The 16745-nt window shown below is 45.1% G+C and overlaps 1 protein-coding gene across 30 annotated transcripts in view; it reads left to right on the top strand.

Moving 5' to 3' along the window:
- The window catches only part of LOC105484817 (LEM domain containing 1), a 74602-nt gene that overhangs the window by 24611 nt on the left and 33246 nt on the right, over nucleotides 1-16745 (top strand). For 27 of the 30 annotated variants that reach the window (XR_011613141.1, XR_011613153.1, XR_011613144.1 and 24 more), the window contains 3 exons: nucleotides 10806-10925; nucleotides 12035-12157; nucleotides 15395-15459. Coding sequence is in view for 17 of the 30 variants with exons in the window: in XM_071079066.1 (XP_070935167.1) it covers nucleotides 10806-10925; nucleotides 12035-12157; nucleotides 15395-15459 (308 nt within the window). In the remaining 13 variants the exon portion in view is untranslated. Of the gene's footprint in view, nucleotides 1-9311; nucleotides 9400-10805; nucleotides 10926-12034; nucleotides 12158-15394; nucleotides 15460-16745 lie in introns of those variants that run through there. The other 3 variants (XM_011746825.2, XM_071079071.1, XM_071078987.1) reach the window with 3 other exon arrangements.

Below are 16745 nucleotides of genomic sequence, written 5' to 3'. Positions count from 1 at the left end.
GCCTGGCACAAAGCAGGTGTTCAATATGAGTTAACTGAAAGGTTCGTTGAAAAAATTAGGAATCGCAAGTGTGCGTGTTGCATGTGTCACATGTTCCACTGCATCTAGCACGGTGTTAGGTACGAAGTAGCCATTCGGTCAATATCCACAGATCAAACTGAACTGAAAACAGGGTGTGGAGAGGTCAGGAATGATTAAATTAGCTAACTTGTGTGTTGGCTAACGTCTCCTTTTTCAAGTAATAAACAATAAATAGTGTGTAAATCTGCTTATCCCCAAAAGGCGTGTGACGTGTGCGGTGAAAGTGAGCTGGGGTCCTCTTCCCCACCCCCAAGCTCGCTGGGCGCTCTAGGACGAGTCTCTTCCTCCTGCTGCATTTTGGGGAGCATCCTGCAGACGGCGCTCTCCCATCATCTCAGCCTCAGCCGAACTGGGCTGGGGTAGGGAGCGAGGGGTGAGGGGAAGTGTGAAGGAAAAACAGCCCCACGCGTCACTCACATATTTACATCTGAACTGTCAAAATAGTTATTTTTAAGTCGAGTTCCGTCTGCTGCGGGTTTAAAACTGAGCGGTGCGGAGGCGGGGACGCCCTGCTGCGGAGGGAGGGCGGCGGGCACGGCGGCCTGAGTGCGCGTGCGCAGTGCGCCTCGCCGGCTGCCTCGGGGGTCCCTCGGCCGAGTGGGAAGCTCCTGGGGCAATGTGGGCGCGGAGGTGTGCATGTGGAAGACCGGCTCTTCCTTTGGCCACTTTGCACCTAGCTGAGGAGCTGCGTAAACTGTTGGCGTCCGCATGGTCTGCCATTCCTGGTTCTCCACGGTGATGAGCGGCTTTCTCCTGAATCATAGGAAGCACGCATCCCATTCCAGGAGGGAGATCTGCCCTGTTTTTACCTCCTCTGACTTTGGTTGTCTACTCCTACCCCACTCTCCCACCCCGTCCCTGACAACCCTCCGTCTGGAAGTTCTCCATAGCCTCCCTCTATACTTCCTAGTTACAACTGGGGCCCATGCCCATCTCTAAAACAAGACTTCATGGGCTCCATTCAGATCCGGTTCTGATTTGAGGATGCTCCTCCCGCCCAGCCGTCTGCAGCACAGCCCTTCCTAAGAGGGAAGGAGCTGGGGGCTTCTACGGGAGCTGGTCCACATTTGGGCGGGCCTGAAGCTGAGGACCCTTGGGTGTGCAAGCAGCAGAGAGAATGACTTGGCCTTCTATGTGGCAAGAATTCATTTTTCTCTGCAAAGTGAGGAGCCTGCTGGTTTGACACTCAGGATGGTTCTTTCTCGCTCTCTCGATTGCTCTCTCAGGGGCAGTGGGATTTGAGACAGACGCTGGCTGGCCCTGTTGCCATTAATATGTGTCCCAGCCCTGTCCAATGTCTGCTCTGTAATGAGTAGTGTTTCGGAATGTCACCTCTGTTAATGGGGAAGCGGCACCTGTGCACAGCCGGAACCACCTCTCTGTCTTCATTAGGCAGTCCTCGGCCTGGCTGCCGGCTGCCCTCGCTGGGTGACAGATGATGGGGATGAGGAGTGAGAGCAGCAGCCTCCTGCTGTCCAGGATTCGTTCCCAGACAATGACCCCAAATGCCTGTCCCTGCTTCCCCCACCCCCCAACATCAAAATAGGCAGCCAAGAAAAATGCCCTTCTCGGGCAAGGTGCGGCAAGGACAGATAATAGCTAAAAAGCATGCTACGGAGAGTAGAGGAGTCATTTCCAGAAACAGAGACCTGCGCTAGCCATTGTGATCTCTGGTTTAGATTGCATTTGGGGGTCTCTTCCTCCCCCCACCCCAGCTATCTCCACAGGCCACCTTTTATGCCTCTTCTAATAAATCTGTCCACCATGCAAAAGTCACAGTGTGAGGGCATAATGGTTGTTCTAATTCCAGATTTCCCTCTAGCCCAGACCTGCATATTGCCTCCCAGCAAAATCCTGATCCTTTTAAATCTCAGCCCTCATATCTGCCTGACACAATGCAGCATCGAAATGAGCCAAGCCACAAAAGGTCCTGAGACATTGACAGGGCTTCAGAGGACCCCTACCATCAGGATAAGGTCAGTCTTTGAAACACCACCAGCATGGATATCATATTCCTCTGGTTCAGTTCAACGTACCCACCCTCCCCACAAGGCTGTGTTAAAATAGTTGCAGCATCTCCTTCATCTCCTCCGCTGCCCAAGCAAATTAAACTGGACCAGAAGTGTCCTTCCATACTCTCTAGGTCATTGGAGGTGGAGGTGGGTTGGGGCCACCTGTGGAGGGTAGGGGATGGTGGTGATGATCACTTGGAATTGCCTGAGGCAACTGTCTGATCCAGAAGCTGCATGGATAGCTGGTTACTTGACTGGGGCTGGTGGTGGAAGTGGCTTCCCGTTGCCAGGCCCTCACTTTGAAAGGCTCTGAGGGAGCCATGTGGAGATCTGGACTTTTCCCATGACCTCTCTTCCCTGTCTCAGGGAAGGGCACCTCTGTCTACTGAGATATTCAAGCCAGAAATCTGACTCATTCCTGACACTCTCCACTCTCCACCCCATTCTCAATCGGTCACCAAATTCTCAAATCCTGTTGGCTCTCCCTCCTAAATCTCCCTCAAATCTATTTCTCTTCATCCCCACCTAGTTACTTAGTCCAAGCCAGCATCTTTTCTCACCTTGCTCTCCAGTCTACCACCCTCTCTCTCATGCTATGCCAGCCTCCCTGACTTTCTTGCCATTCCAGGAACACACACATGGTCCTCCCTGACTATCTAGTCTAAATCAAAGTGCTTTCCTCCCAAGCCCTTCCCTGTCACATCAGTCTGTCTCGTTATCACATTCTGAAAGGTTCTTGTTCACTCCATTTGCTTGTTTGTCTGCTTTTCCCTCCTAGGACATAAGCTCCAGGAGGGCAGGAACCTCATTTGCTTTATTTAACCTTGTATTCACAGCACTAAGAATAGTGCAAGGCATGTGGTAGGGTTCAGGATATATTTGTTGAATGAATGAAGGAATGGTTTGCTGCAACCTAACGATACTCCTGTACCCAGTCCTGCACCCTTCCTCTCATCCCCTCCATAGCACCTCGAGGGCTCTTTCTCAAAGATAACTGTCATGGCATCACTCCCCAGCTCCAAGCTTTTGGTAACAGGATTGGCAAAATGTTGACAACAGTTGAAGCAGGGTGAGGAATATATGTGGGTTTCATTATGCTTTGACTTTACTTGCTTGTAATTGACTTATGTTTGTTTTAAATGTTTTAAAATTATGGAAACAAAAAACCACCATAAAACCTTCAATGGCTCCCACTGTCCTTAAGATAAAGCCTAAGAGCTCCTTATCCTGCTTCCTAGGCCCTTGGCTGTCTGGCCTTCTGCCAGTCTTCCAGCCTCACCCATTGCCAGTCACCCAATTGCCTTCCACACTCGGGATGCTCAGGAAGCATCCACACTTCTCGTTAGTACCAGGAACTGTTACAATGCTCTGGGACAGTTGTTTGTTTCCATTTCATGAGTATGGAATTGACTAGACAACTGTATGGCTGCTAGAAGGCCTTGTCAATTTGGAGAGCCTCCTGTAGGTACAGTCTATGTATCGGCCATGAGGGTTTCCATCTCAGCCTCATTCCTTCTCCATTTTATGCTGCTACTTTTTCTGTCTTCTTTTGCTTCCACTTTTATTATCTTTCTGTGACTGTCTTCAGATCCCTGCTGGTACAGAGTCTCCTTTAAGCCATGGGAATTATACGCTCCTGGATTTTAAGGACAGGAATGGATGTCCCACAATGTCCTTGCCATCTTGGTTTGTGTGGTCTCCTCTTTCATGACATTGCTTCTTACCATGTGTACTGCAGTGGAAACCCATTCCCTTGAGTGTGCACTCTGTCTCTCTCTCTCTGTCTCTGTCTCTCTCTCTCAAATGTTCTTTTGAGAAAAAGCAGATCCCGACTGGCCTTTATTATGAGAAGCTGCTTTCAGTTTCCCTGAGTTTCCAGGTAAAGGGGTGAGCTATGGTATCAAATGAGATGGGAAGATGCCCCAATCATGAGTGATGTCCCCTTGTTAGCAAGAATCCCAGTGCAGGACCCCAGAGCCATTTTGTCATACTGGAACCTTACTCACAGTTCACACTTGTGAGCACTTACTGTGAGCACTTATAGAAAACAGTGTTTTTAGCTCCTGAGATGTGTTAACTCAGTCCTTAAAAATTCTGGAAGGAATGTAGTGTTATGACTATATTTCCATTTCACAGATGTGAAAGCCAGGGTCCAGCTAGTAAGTGACACAAATAGAGGCAGTGATACAAAAATCCAGAATACAACCAGAGGCAGTATGACCCTGGAGCCTGTTCTCCTAACCACTCTGAAATTGCCTCTCAAGGTCCCCTGGGGCTTCCTGAGCTCCTGGTTAGTGACTCTGGTAATCGAAAGCCTCCCAGCATCTCCTCCACTACTGTTCATTATTCACAGAGACTGGGGTGAGGGACCCACTTGGTCTCCCTCCCTGCCTTCTTTCTCCCATCCTGCCCTGCCTTGCTAGATTATTCTTCTTGACAGCCCTGAACACCCTCCTTCAGAGGCCTCCAGGGTGGCAACCCATCGTCAGCTGCAGAGGGCCCCAGACCTGAAGGATCCTGGAACCTGAAGGGATCTGTGGGCCTAAACACCCTCAGGGAAATCCTGGAGCTGTCTGTAAGCTAGTTCCACCATATCCATCCACTTAGCTAAAACGCATCCTTTGCTGAAGCCAGCCTGGTCTCATCCCCACTTCTACCCCCAAGCCTTGTTCATGATATGCCTTTGCCTACAATGCCCATCCTTCTGCTTCCTGCCAATCCAGACCTTACCTGTTCTTTAGGTCCCACTCTGAGTTCTACCTCCTCCAGGAAGCTTTCCCTGAACAACACCACCCCCAACCAGGGGAGATTTTTCCCTGTTTCTGACCTTCTTCGGCATTTATGGCCACCACTGTATTGGTATTTGATTATGAACTTTCACTTCTTACCTTTGCCCATGTGTGTTTCTGGTTGGTTTCTCCATCTAGAATGTAATCCATTTGAAGAACTGCATCTTATATGTTTATCTATCCCTGTGGGTTGTCCAAAATTTCTTGCATGTGGTTTATGTATCATAAATCTCTGTATGCAGGACTTACAGGATACCAGGAAAGGGGCCCCCAAGCTCTTGATTTACCGGCATCAAAGGTCTGATTTGCCTTCATGACAGGACAGGAGGCTAGGACCATTTAGGTTTTAAGCAGCAGCTCAGAAAATAGGGCAGATGGATACCTTCCTAACTTTGTATAGCAGGGGAAGTGTTCCTTTAAGTGTACTCTTCATGGGAGTCCAGTGTGTAAAGCAGGTTAGGGTGGAGTCGTTCTGGCTCCCCTGGAGTGGAGCTGCTCAGTGTCCCCCACCCCTCCATGGCAGCTCCAGGCACTACGGAGGAGACCTTGGGACTGGAGTATCATAGTTCCAAAAATTGCTAGGAAAAATCACGTCTTGCTCCAGATTAAAAGAATTTATTAATTTGGATTATGGAAAGGAGAAATTATATGCACTCATTTTATTAAAAGCATTTTTGCTATTATGTTTATAGAATGGCAATTAGGCAGCGTTTTCCCCTTTGTTATACACACTTGTTGGTTTTTTTCCCTCCATCAACCTTGTTCATGCCTCATGCTTTTGAAGGGAAGATGCTTCTGCCAGAACCTTCAGTGCATTTGAGTAAAGGTTCTGTTTACTCTTTAATTTACCCCATTACACCAGCAGCTCCTTGAGAATCGAGTCTACTGGGCCTTACTCGTTTCCTCATCTGTAGCCTTGCAGGGTGCCTGGCATGTAGTAGGTGCTCAGTAACTGAACTCCCAAGGGGTTTGAGTCTTTAATTATACAGCCACCTCTCAACGAGCTAGACCCGGCTCACGAGCTCTGCGGATGATCCATGGTGAATTTTAATGTGGCGTTGGCATCCTCCTGCTGCTCAGCTTAAGCCTGAGCCACTTCCCCGTCCTCCCCCTCCCCACCTCCCCTCTTCCCCTGCCCAGCTGGCGTGGGCTCAGAGAATATTAGTTAATTTTAATATTAGCCTAGGAAAGATTAATTAGGAAAGCAAATTTGCTCTAAAAGGTGTAATTAATTCCGAAGCCAAACAGAAGAGAGTTACGGATTATCTGCATTGCTGCTGCCTTCAAGTAGTGTGGATAATCAAGGGTTGACTAGACAAGTGCAGAATAATTTTTAAAGTGTCAGTGCTGTGTAGACCAAACTCCATATGGTTCCTTATGTAAGCAAGCTCATGCCTGAGACAAAAGATTTGTACTGAGATGGTGCCTATGCAAGTGAAGTGAAGAGGAAACACATAATCAGCCATCCTGTTGTGGCTATTCTGCCTTCTAAATCATTCATGAATCGTGTATCTTCCTCTCTAGTCCTACCCCAAATGGCATCATCTCTTTTCTAGACTGTTGTAGTAACCTCCAAGGAGTCCCGTAGCCTCCAGACTGTTCCTTACCAATTCATCCTCCACTCAATATCAAACTAGGTGTAATTATACCATGAGCTACTTATAAACCTCTACGTGTGCCCAGAGGTGAAGGCAGAGCCCTTAGCATGGCACACCAGATCCTTCACAAATTGGAAGGATCCACCTATTCAACCTGGCTCATTTCTCATCTCACTTACCACGTCCTAGAATGTCTGTCCCCAGCCCCTTGTTTATAGGGAAAACTGTTGCTCGTCCTGGAAGTCTCAGCTTCAACGTACCTTTGGACCCTTACGGTTCAGATTCTGGGCTCCTGCAGCATTCCTTTAACACTTTATCTTATTTTTTGTAGCTATTTGTTTCCTTTTCTCTTTAAGGAAACTGTGAGCTCCTTGAAAGAGGGGCTATAGCTTTTGCATCTTTGTATTCTCCTCTACCTCTCCTTGATTTAGGCCAAGCATAACCCCTATGCCACAGGAGATGATCAATAAATAATTTTTGAAAGAAATTGATCAGCTAATGATTTCAACAATGATGCCAACCAGATCAGCTCAGTGAAACCCAAACTTCTCCCTTTTCCCTGCAGTCAGTAGTAAATTCGGCCTGAAATGTCTGGGGAAATGCCTCCGCTTTCCACTTCCTTTTGCCTGCATAGTGGAGGCTCAGAGGCAGGTGGCTTCAGGAGGAAAGTTATCTGAGAATGGTGAGTGATGCGGGCTTTAGACTGACAGCTGCTGATCTTTGCTTTAGTTGATTTCTCCTTTTGCAAATGGTATTGGCAATTGAAACTGCAAATCTACTATCTTCTCCCCTATGTAAATTGCATTTACATTTAAATTGTGCATTCTTCCAAAGAATGGGGTTAGTAAATAACTCGAAGATTAAATTTGAGGAGAGGAAATTGTGCCCCACGTCAAACCTGAGACTGAAGTGACATCTGGCTTTTACTATTTCCATTATTTCAGTTTAATAACAGCATGTGGCATTAAGGGAAGAGAAATTGGATCTACATTTTAATGAAAGGAGGAAGCTCTCAGGGTTTAGATACCTTATCATGTTGAATACGTAGTCAATTGGCAATTAAAACTTGCTTCCCTCAAGAAATGGAATAAAATACCTTTGCAGCCATGGGGAGAGTGAAAAACAAAAAACAAGCTAATGCTCAGGACTGCACAGATAAAACTGAGGGAGACGGTGTGCTGCAAACAATTAAACCAAATATTTCAGGATAGCACAGAGTACAGGAATTCATAAATGGAATAATGCTGACAATAGAATCATAACTATGCTGGTGGATTTTCAAGAGAATAATTTCAAGCAGAATAGTTTGCACATGATATAGGGTTCAACCCATAGATGTTGATTGAAATCATCTGATTTAATCCTTTTCAACCTAGCTTGTTTTAAGCCCCAGAGATTTAACCAAGAAAATATTCTAGAAATGTCTGTTTCATCCCAATAGTCAAACTGTTTAAATGGAAGCAGTTCCACCTGCTGGCTGCTTTTTTGTTGAAAGCAATTCTGGGAAATGTAAACAAAATGCTTGTGCATCCTAATAACCCAAGCCTATCATTTATTTGCTTTGATGGAAACAAATGTGTCAATTTTCAAAGTCTTTGTTTGGTGAATGCAATGTTTGGATGTTGGTAAATGTTTGCATTACATGTTTGTTTGAAAACTGATGCTCTATTCAGAAACTGTGGAGCCATAGCCCTCGGAGCCACAGCCTGGGAGACTCAATAGCTTTCATAACCATCCACCCAAAGACGTTCAGCTCTTTCCCAGAATCTGGAAAGGACTGCAACTGTAGACTCCCATGGGCAAGTGTAAATGAGATGAAGCCTCCTGAGGAAGATACTGGATGTGGGAACTTTCTGGGGCTAGGGCTTATGAGTAGAATAATGGAAAACATTTATATAATGCTTTCTATGTGCCAAGTACTTTATATGTATTATAACTCATTGAATAACATAGCCCTTTGAAACAGGTACCATTTTTATTATCCCCCGTTATGGACAAAGAAGAGGAGACACAGTGAAATTAGTAACTTACCTGATGTGAGGTCACCCAATTGGGAAATGACAGAACTGGGATTTGACTCTAAGCAGCCTGGCTCCCCTGTCCTCTTCACCCCTTTCAGATCATTCCCTCTATCCCTGCAATTTAATGAAGGCATTGCTTTTTCTCACAGTTACATTTTGTCTTGCATACGTCTTTAAAATCTAAGCAGTCTTTCTTGAAAGATGCAGGTTAATAGTCTCACAGATCTTTCCTTAAACAAAATAAGGCAACACCAAGTAGGTTTTTGCAATGTAGATGATAATATCTGTCTCAGCTGTCTTATAAAAGTGTCCAGAGGATGAAATGAGATGATATGAAAATGCTTTGAAAAGGGCAAATCCATCAAACTTCTACAATGTATTATTATTTATCTGCCCTCCATCCTGATTTCTTGTTTTCTTAAATGAATAATCCTTAACAAATTAATATAGGTTTCTTCCACTTTCCTATTTTCCCTGGAGTATATGGTCAAATTGCCCAACTACTAATATGGGCCTTTTAATGGGTGGTCTAGACACTTGAGTTTGTTTGATTTCTCCTTTCTCTTCCTGGTTTCTTGACACCATTTGGTTTGGTAGCAGCTCCTTACTTACTGTGCATAATGATAACTTCTCCGCATCTCTTGACATTTTATCATGGCAGTGTGCCTATGAAGTCGACCAGTACCTCCTTCTGTTTGAACTTAGGTTCAATTAATCATCTGATTTGCACATCAATCTGTTGCTATGGGGGTTACTGATGTCACACTGTCAGTATTATGATTACCGTAATATCTAACAGGCAAAAAGGGACTGGTTGCTAGTGGAAACCTCAGGGTGAAACTCACCCAGCTTTAGTAACCAACTCGATTGCATAGACTTTAGATAACCATGTGAAGGGGTAAGTGAATTAATCATCCAGTTGGATTCCATTTGAATATTTTTCTTCCATATGTGTGTTCCCTCTAGGCAATTGTCTAGTGTCACTTGAAATTGATGAGGGCTCTATTGGAGGTTATTTTTGGGAAGCTGGTGAAACAACAGACAGCTGTTCTCAGGAACGAATGTCACAGAATCTGCCGAAGCTAGCTTCCAGTAAAAAGGAAAGAAAAAAAATCTGAGGTGCTGAGGTGCATTGTCCTTTTTCTTCCTAGCATTAGTTTGTTTCCCACTGGCCTGAAAGTGTTAAGTCAGTTTCCCAAACACACAGAAAAGGAGGAAACTAACATTTACTAGGTACCTACTATGTGTGCTAGAATGTGACTCTCTTTAAAGCATTGCTTTAAAGTAGAGAACTGTCAAACTAGGTATTCCAGAACAACCCTATTATATATAACAATTCATGACTTTTTCTAGCTTGTATACAGTGTTCTTCCTAATTGGACATTGACTGATCACCAACAAAAGCAAAGTCATTATTTAAAATTGGTCTAGATCCTCCTACGCTGAATAATTATCTTGCTGTTGTTTTCACTGCAGTATTAAGCCTTGAAACATGATAGAAATGTGATACAATAAACTCCAAAATTTAAAAATCTCTGTTAAAAGGTTTGACAAATGGGTCTGTCTTTTTGCGGATTTTGTTACGTAGGTAGAAGGGTCAACTCTGGGAGATCAAAGGATCACCTGGATAAAACTGATTGAACTTGAGGTTGTGCAGATTTGGAAAGCCATATCAAGATTTGCATAAATCTATATGAATCAATTTGTGTGCCAGAGAGTGAATAGCTGACTTTTTTTCAAATGCCAATTCAGCAATTACTAAGTCTGCTGGCGGTTAATTAAAAACTACCATCTTGTTATGTTCAGAGTTAAATTACAAGTGTGAAAGCTGCTACTGTTTGCAATAACTGAATGCTCTGTACTCTCTGTCCTGTCATCAAAAGGAGGGCAGGGATAAATAACTTTTATTTAACTCAAAAAAAAAAAAAACCTCTCAGCTCTTTCATATTTAATTAAGTTCTTATCTTCTCAGAGCTTGAGTTTTACTCAGAGTTCCTGAGCAGTAATGGAAATATCTGTTTATTTTGTCCAGAAGATTTTTCTCATATTCATTGAACAGAACAGTTATAAATAATTGAGCCCTAAAGACACTGGGGAAAATGACACCCATCCAAAGTTTTACAATGGAGGCAACTAATCCTGGCAGGGATTTATGGCAGAAGTAGAACGTGCTGATTTTTGCTTTATTGCCTGTGCACCTAGGAGGTTGGGGAGATAGGGTTATAAACACTTACGTGGATTGGTAACATTTTAGTACTTATTTGTAAGGTTGTCTTAATGCATTTAATGTTTTGCTATTTCAAGGATTCTACCATCAGAAAAGAGGCCAAACTTCTATCACCATGGTGGATGTGAAGTGTCTGAGTGACTGTAAATTGCAGAACCAACTTGAGAAGCTTGGATTTTCACCTGGCCCAATACTACGTACGTACAGTATGCTGCAAATATTAGAGACTTGTCATTTATGGTTTATAAACAACTTACAATAGAAGAAACATATGCAATAAAACCATTAAAATAGAAATAGGAACATAGAGAAAACAGAAAACCACAAGAGGGAAGAGGCAATAAATATACCCAAATCCTATTTACAGATTAGGATTGGGTGTTTGTCTTACTGCAACCTCTGCCTCCCAGATTCAAGGGATTCTCCTGCCTTAGCCTCCCAAGCAGCTGGGATTACAGGCATACACCACCACATCGAGCTAATGATTTTGTATTTTGCAGAGACAGGATTTCACCATGTTGGTCAGGCTTGTCTCGAACTTCTGACCTCAAGTAATCCACCTGCCTTGGCCTCCCAAAGTGCTAGAATTACAGGTGTGAGCCACCACACCCAGCCCATGGATTGGGTGTTTTTCATCAGTGAAAAACCAGTTACTCTTTATTATGTGGTTCAATTTTTTTGTTTTGTTTTTAGTATGTAGACCTTGTTAACTATTTATTTATTATCTATATTCCCCATAGATAGGATGCACAGCCTTGTCTGTCTTCTCAGATGTGTCCAATGCCTGACTCTGTGGTTAATCCATACAGGTATCACCTAAGTGTTTGTGGAAACGAAGGAAGGAGTTGAACAGCTGCGAGTCTACCTCGTTTAAAAAGCCATAATTGGGCAGGGCGCAGTGGCTCATACCTACAATCTCAGCACTGGGAGGCCGAGGCGGGTGGATCACTTGAAGTCAGGAGTTCAAGACCAGCCTGGCCAACATAGCAAAACCCGTCTCTACTAAAAATACAAAAATTAGCCGAGTGTAGTGGCGCACACCTGTGGTCCCAGCTGCTGGAGGGGCTGAGGCAGGAGAATCGCTTGAATCTGGGAGGCAGAGGCTTCAGTGAGCTGAGATCATGCTACTGCACTCCAGCTTGGGAGGCAGAGTGAGACCTTGTCTCAAAAAAAAAAAAAAAAAAAAAGCCATAATTAACCAATAATGTAAGGGATAAGAATAAAAATCTGAATTATGAAATACCTTGAACCCAGTAGGCTCATATAAAAAAGAACGATTTAATTTGTTCTCCAAATTCTTCCTCAGCTTCCACCAGAAAGTTGTATGAAAAAAAGTTAGTACAATTGTTGGTCTCACCTCCCTGTGCACCACCTGTGATGAATGGACCCAGAGAGCTGGACGGAGCTCAGGACAGTGATGACAGCGAAGGTACTGTCATAAGCTGTACTGCTAGATAGCAACTTTGCACTTGTTAATACCTTGTCCGGCATGATTTATGCAGGTTTAAACGGTGTGCAGCCTGACCCGTGAAATAGCCATGTGGCCTCTTTGCACAGAGAGCCTGGAAAATAGGCCCCTGGGTGTAAAAGGAATCTGTAACTTCACATCTGTATTCATGCCAGTGACTTGACTGGGTGGCAAGTTGGGGGAATGACTGCTCAACGTGCATGCCCTTTTACTAACTAGAGCCAAATGTGTGGTGATGCCTTAAAATCAGAAATTCCTACAGGTAAATTTTGGGCCTCCTTTGAGGTCTCAACCTCTGCTTTCCTTCAGTTGATAAATCTGACCATTATTTTGGGGGGATTAAATGATTTTATGCCTATTAAGAAGGATGAACGACAGTGATGGCTCCCACCTACATGTAATCCTAGCACTTTGGGAAGCCAAGGCGGGTGGAGCACCTGAGGTCAGGAGTTCGAGACCAGCCTGGCCAACATGGTGAAACCTCATCTCTACTAAAAATACAAAAATTAGCTGGTCATGGTGGCACACACCTTTAATCCCAGCTACCTGGGAGGCTGAGGCAGGAGAATCACTTGAACCAGGGAGGCGGAGGTTGCAGTGAGCCAAGATCATACCACTGTACTCCAGCCCAGTGGACACAGCAAGACTCCATCAAAAAAAAAAAAAAAAAAAAAAGATGAACCGCATTATACCTCCCTGAAACCCCTCCTATGCTGACTGCCCTCCTGATTTATATGACAACTGACAGCAACTGGTCTCTTTCAGGTCACAGAATGTGTAGGGAACAGGGGTCTCCAGGATCTCTGGGCTTTGCTGACAGTGGCCTCTGCTCCGGGTATACCATTCTCCTGCAGTGGTCTCTAGCTTCAGGGATCTTAGGGGAATGGCTTGGAGATTCCCACAGTACATTCCAAGGTGTTTCCATTCAACAAATATTTATCAGGAGTTCTCTATGAGCCACAGTAAAATAACAGGAACTACCATTTATTGAAGGCCCCCAGTGCAACCTGGGCCAAATGCCCATCGTCCCATTTAACTCTCACAGCACTTGGCAGAAGCTCAGAGAGGCCAAATGACTGGCCCAGCATCACTGAGCTCAGAAGCAGCCCCAGAAGATAAGCATGCACTAGCATGGGCCATGCAGAGCAGGACCAATCTGTCTTCATCACCACTCTGTGTCCAGCTCCTGGAACAGTTCCAGGCACATACCAGAACTCAGTGTATGTTTGTTGGATGAAAGAAAGTGAGAGAACTGAGATTTGTACCCAGTCTGGCTCTCCAAATGTTGCTCTTTCCACTCCATACCCTACATTTTTCTCATAATTTCTATTGTGAGGATGAACACATTACATTTTTTTTATCGTGCTGATCTACAAAAAAAGGACAGTATCATATAGTTCAAATTAAAAACTGGATAAACCATGCAAGTGCCTGGGGCCCTCTGAAAAATCCCCTTATCCCGACATTGGAGGTGGCACAGATACTGGAAGCTTTCCCCAGGGGTTAACACTGCTGGCCTCACTTGAAAAGGATGGCAAGGTTTAGGGATAAACTTCACTGGCCCTTGAGCAGGCAGTTAGCATGGGGGTACCTCAGGGAAAGTGGCTACCCGAGGCCTCTCCTGGTTGTAGATTGTGTTCAGAGTCCTGTCCCAGATCCAAGCCTGCTTCTGTTTCCTGCCCTGGGGAGGGGCTCAAGAGACCAAACCAGCACTCTGGTGAAAAGCAGTGCCAGGTTTAAGATCTCAAAACTGCTCACGACTGCCCAGGACTTCAGGTTAAAGCTATAAAACCAAGCTGTTGTGGTCTCAGTCCCCGCTATCCTGGGTCCCAGCATGTAGCCCTCCACAGAATTGCGTTGATGCTAGGGCTAGGAGAGAATTGGTCCTTCCGTTTGTAAGGTTTGCCACTGCTTTAGATTGTACCTCCCTGATCTAAGCCAACTACGGGCCATCAGGTCGAGGTGGAAGTGCTGATTCAGTCCTACCTTTGTAATGCAATTCTGTGGTTGCCACACGCAGCAAACCTAGTTCGCCAAGTTAGGTTTGAACTAGATATTTGAATTTGTTCATTGGAAAAGTCTCATAGCCACTGGTACCATTAGAGTGGAGGAGTTGTAATGAACTGGAGTGGGGCATCCTATGGACTCAGCCTTCTCCTTTCATGGAAACACCTAGTCCTGGAATGGGCTTGTAGTGGGGGTGGAGATGCAGGGAGCCCTAGACCTGAGGCTGAGCACGAGGTCATCCAAACAATCAGTGGGTTTGATTTTTCTCATTTTCACTCATTGACTGTCTTGTCGGTGGGCAGACATAACTTTAATTATCTAACTGCTTTCAAACTTTCCAATTTTTTTTTTTTTTTTTTTTTGAGACAGAGTCTGTCTTCCAGGCTGGAGTGCAGTGGCATGATCTTGGCTCACTGCAAGCTCCGCCTCCAGGGTTCATACCATTCTCCTGCTTCAGCCTCCTGAGTACCTGGGACTACAGGCGCCCACCACGCCCGGCTAATTTTTTGTGTTTTTAGTATAGACCAGGTTTCACCGTGTTAGCCAGGATGGTCTCGATCTCCTGATCTCGTGATCCGCCCGCCTCAGCCTCCCAAAGTGCTGGGATTACAGGCTTGAGCCACTGCGCCCAGCCCAAACTTTCCAAATATTTTTGACTCAGAGAGCTCGTCTAAAATGGATGTGTAACTCCACCATTCCTTCAGGTTTATCAAAATGCTTCTTTGCAGGCTAATTAATAACATCGTTTTCGGTCCCTAGCAGTTCCCCTGATTTTAAAGGCTTTTAGCACAGGTCTGGCCTTGCCTTCCCTGGGTGCCTTTTTGGATCCAGAAGGAGAAAATCCTCCCTTCCTATCTTGGCATTCAGGAATGCATAGGGCTTACAGCTGGTTCAAAGGGACAATGACTAGACTGCAAACAGCCACCCAGATGAGCAGCCAGCTTGTGTATTTCTCTCGGAGGCATGCAAATATGACAGGCCTTATTCCCAGAGGAAGGCCTAAGTCTGTTTCACGAAGGCTGCTGCAGCTCAGAAGAAATGTTCTTTTCCATCAAAAGGGCCATGTGAATTTTCGTCCCCTTGCAAAAATGTCCTCTGATTGAGAGAATTCACCCTGATGATTGACGTTTATTCTGTTTGCTAGCTCAAATGTTCTCATGGCCTATTTTCCTTTTGTTTCCCATGATGCAGAGCTTAATATCATTTTGCAAGGAAATATCATACTCTCAACAGAAAAAAGCAAGAAACTCAAAAAAGTATGTACCATTCTAATGCCTGAATACTTAATACCCATATATCAAAAACAGGAAGTAGCTCTGTTCATCTGTATTAAGAAAAGGGATAGCAAGTTACTACATTCTGTTATAGTGGTAAAATCCTAGTTTAAAGAAGATCATTTTAATGCAGGTTTCTGTATGATGAAATGATTTCCATGATCTAGCAGAGGACCCAGAATGACAGGGTCCCTCCTGCCCCTTCTTGAAAAAGCCATCATTTTGCTTCTCCCAGCTGTCACCCCCCCCACTCCCCATTTTCACTATCCGTTGTTTACGTTCACATATAGCACTGAGCTCGGTTCTGGGCCCACAGCAAACATAGATTAAATGTGAGTTTCCATCCCGTTCGCTTTTCTAGCCCCTGAGATCTGGCTTCTACCCCCAGCACCGTATTGAAGCACACAGCCAAGTGTGTGAGGGTTACAGGTTTTGGGGTGACACCTAACTGGCTCAGGATTTCTGCCCTCCGCTTCCTGGAAGCGTGACTTTGGGGAAGTCAGTGAACAGATCTAAGCCTCCTAGCACAGTTTAACAGCAGTGCCTACCTCACAGGGTGGATGTGAAGTGAAAGGCAGGTAAAGCTCTGAGCATCAAACACAGCCCATCATTAGTGCTCAGTAATGAACTCCAAGGTGCCAACTCTAGTGACTTTTTCTGTGTTTTGACCTCTGACCCTTTTTATTTGGAGATGGCTGCCTTCTTAGATTTCAGAATTCTGCCACTCCTTGGTTCTTGGTTCTGAATCCCTGTTTCTGTTCTGACTTTTTGTCTTCCTCTTGGCCCCTGATGTGCCTGTGCCTGACACCTCCTACTTCAGCCTCTGCTCTGTGTCATTCACTCACCCACTCACCCCCTCTTTGTGGCCCCCACACACGCTTCTCTCCTGAGGCACAGGTCTGCATATCCAACTGCCTACTGGGAAGCGCCTCCCTTTTCCTTCTTTTTCCCTTCCTTCCTCACTTCTTCCTGTGTTCATTTGACAAATGGTTACCTAACATCATGAACATTTTGTGGGTTACACAGACGTGTTCGCGCTTCTCCCCATGGTTATCCCCCTGTACCTCAGGCTCAGGATGTCCAGGACTGACCAAGCACATTTCAGGCCACCCTGAACCTGCATCTATGGCCTGGGTTTATCCTGATGGTTCCAGCATCTCCCCACTGTCCAGGCTCAAAGCCTTGGAGTTATTGGACCGCCCCCTTCCTGCAGCTCTTCACATACAAAGAGCTGCCAAGTCTTAGGGATTTGAATTATTTTATTTTAT

The sequence above is a fragment of the Macaca nemestrina genome, chromosome 1 (assembly GCF_043159975.1).
Source record: "Macaca nemestrina isolate mMacNem1 chromosome 1, mMacNem.hap1, whole genome shotgun sequence".
Classification (NCBI taxonomy): Eukaryota; Metazoa; Chordata; class Mammalia; order Primates; family Cercopithecidae; genus Macaca; species Macaca nemestrina.
The sequence above is the reverse complement of the archived record's forward strand: the minus strand, read 5'-3'. Positions and strand labels throughout refer to the sequence as shown.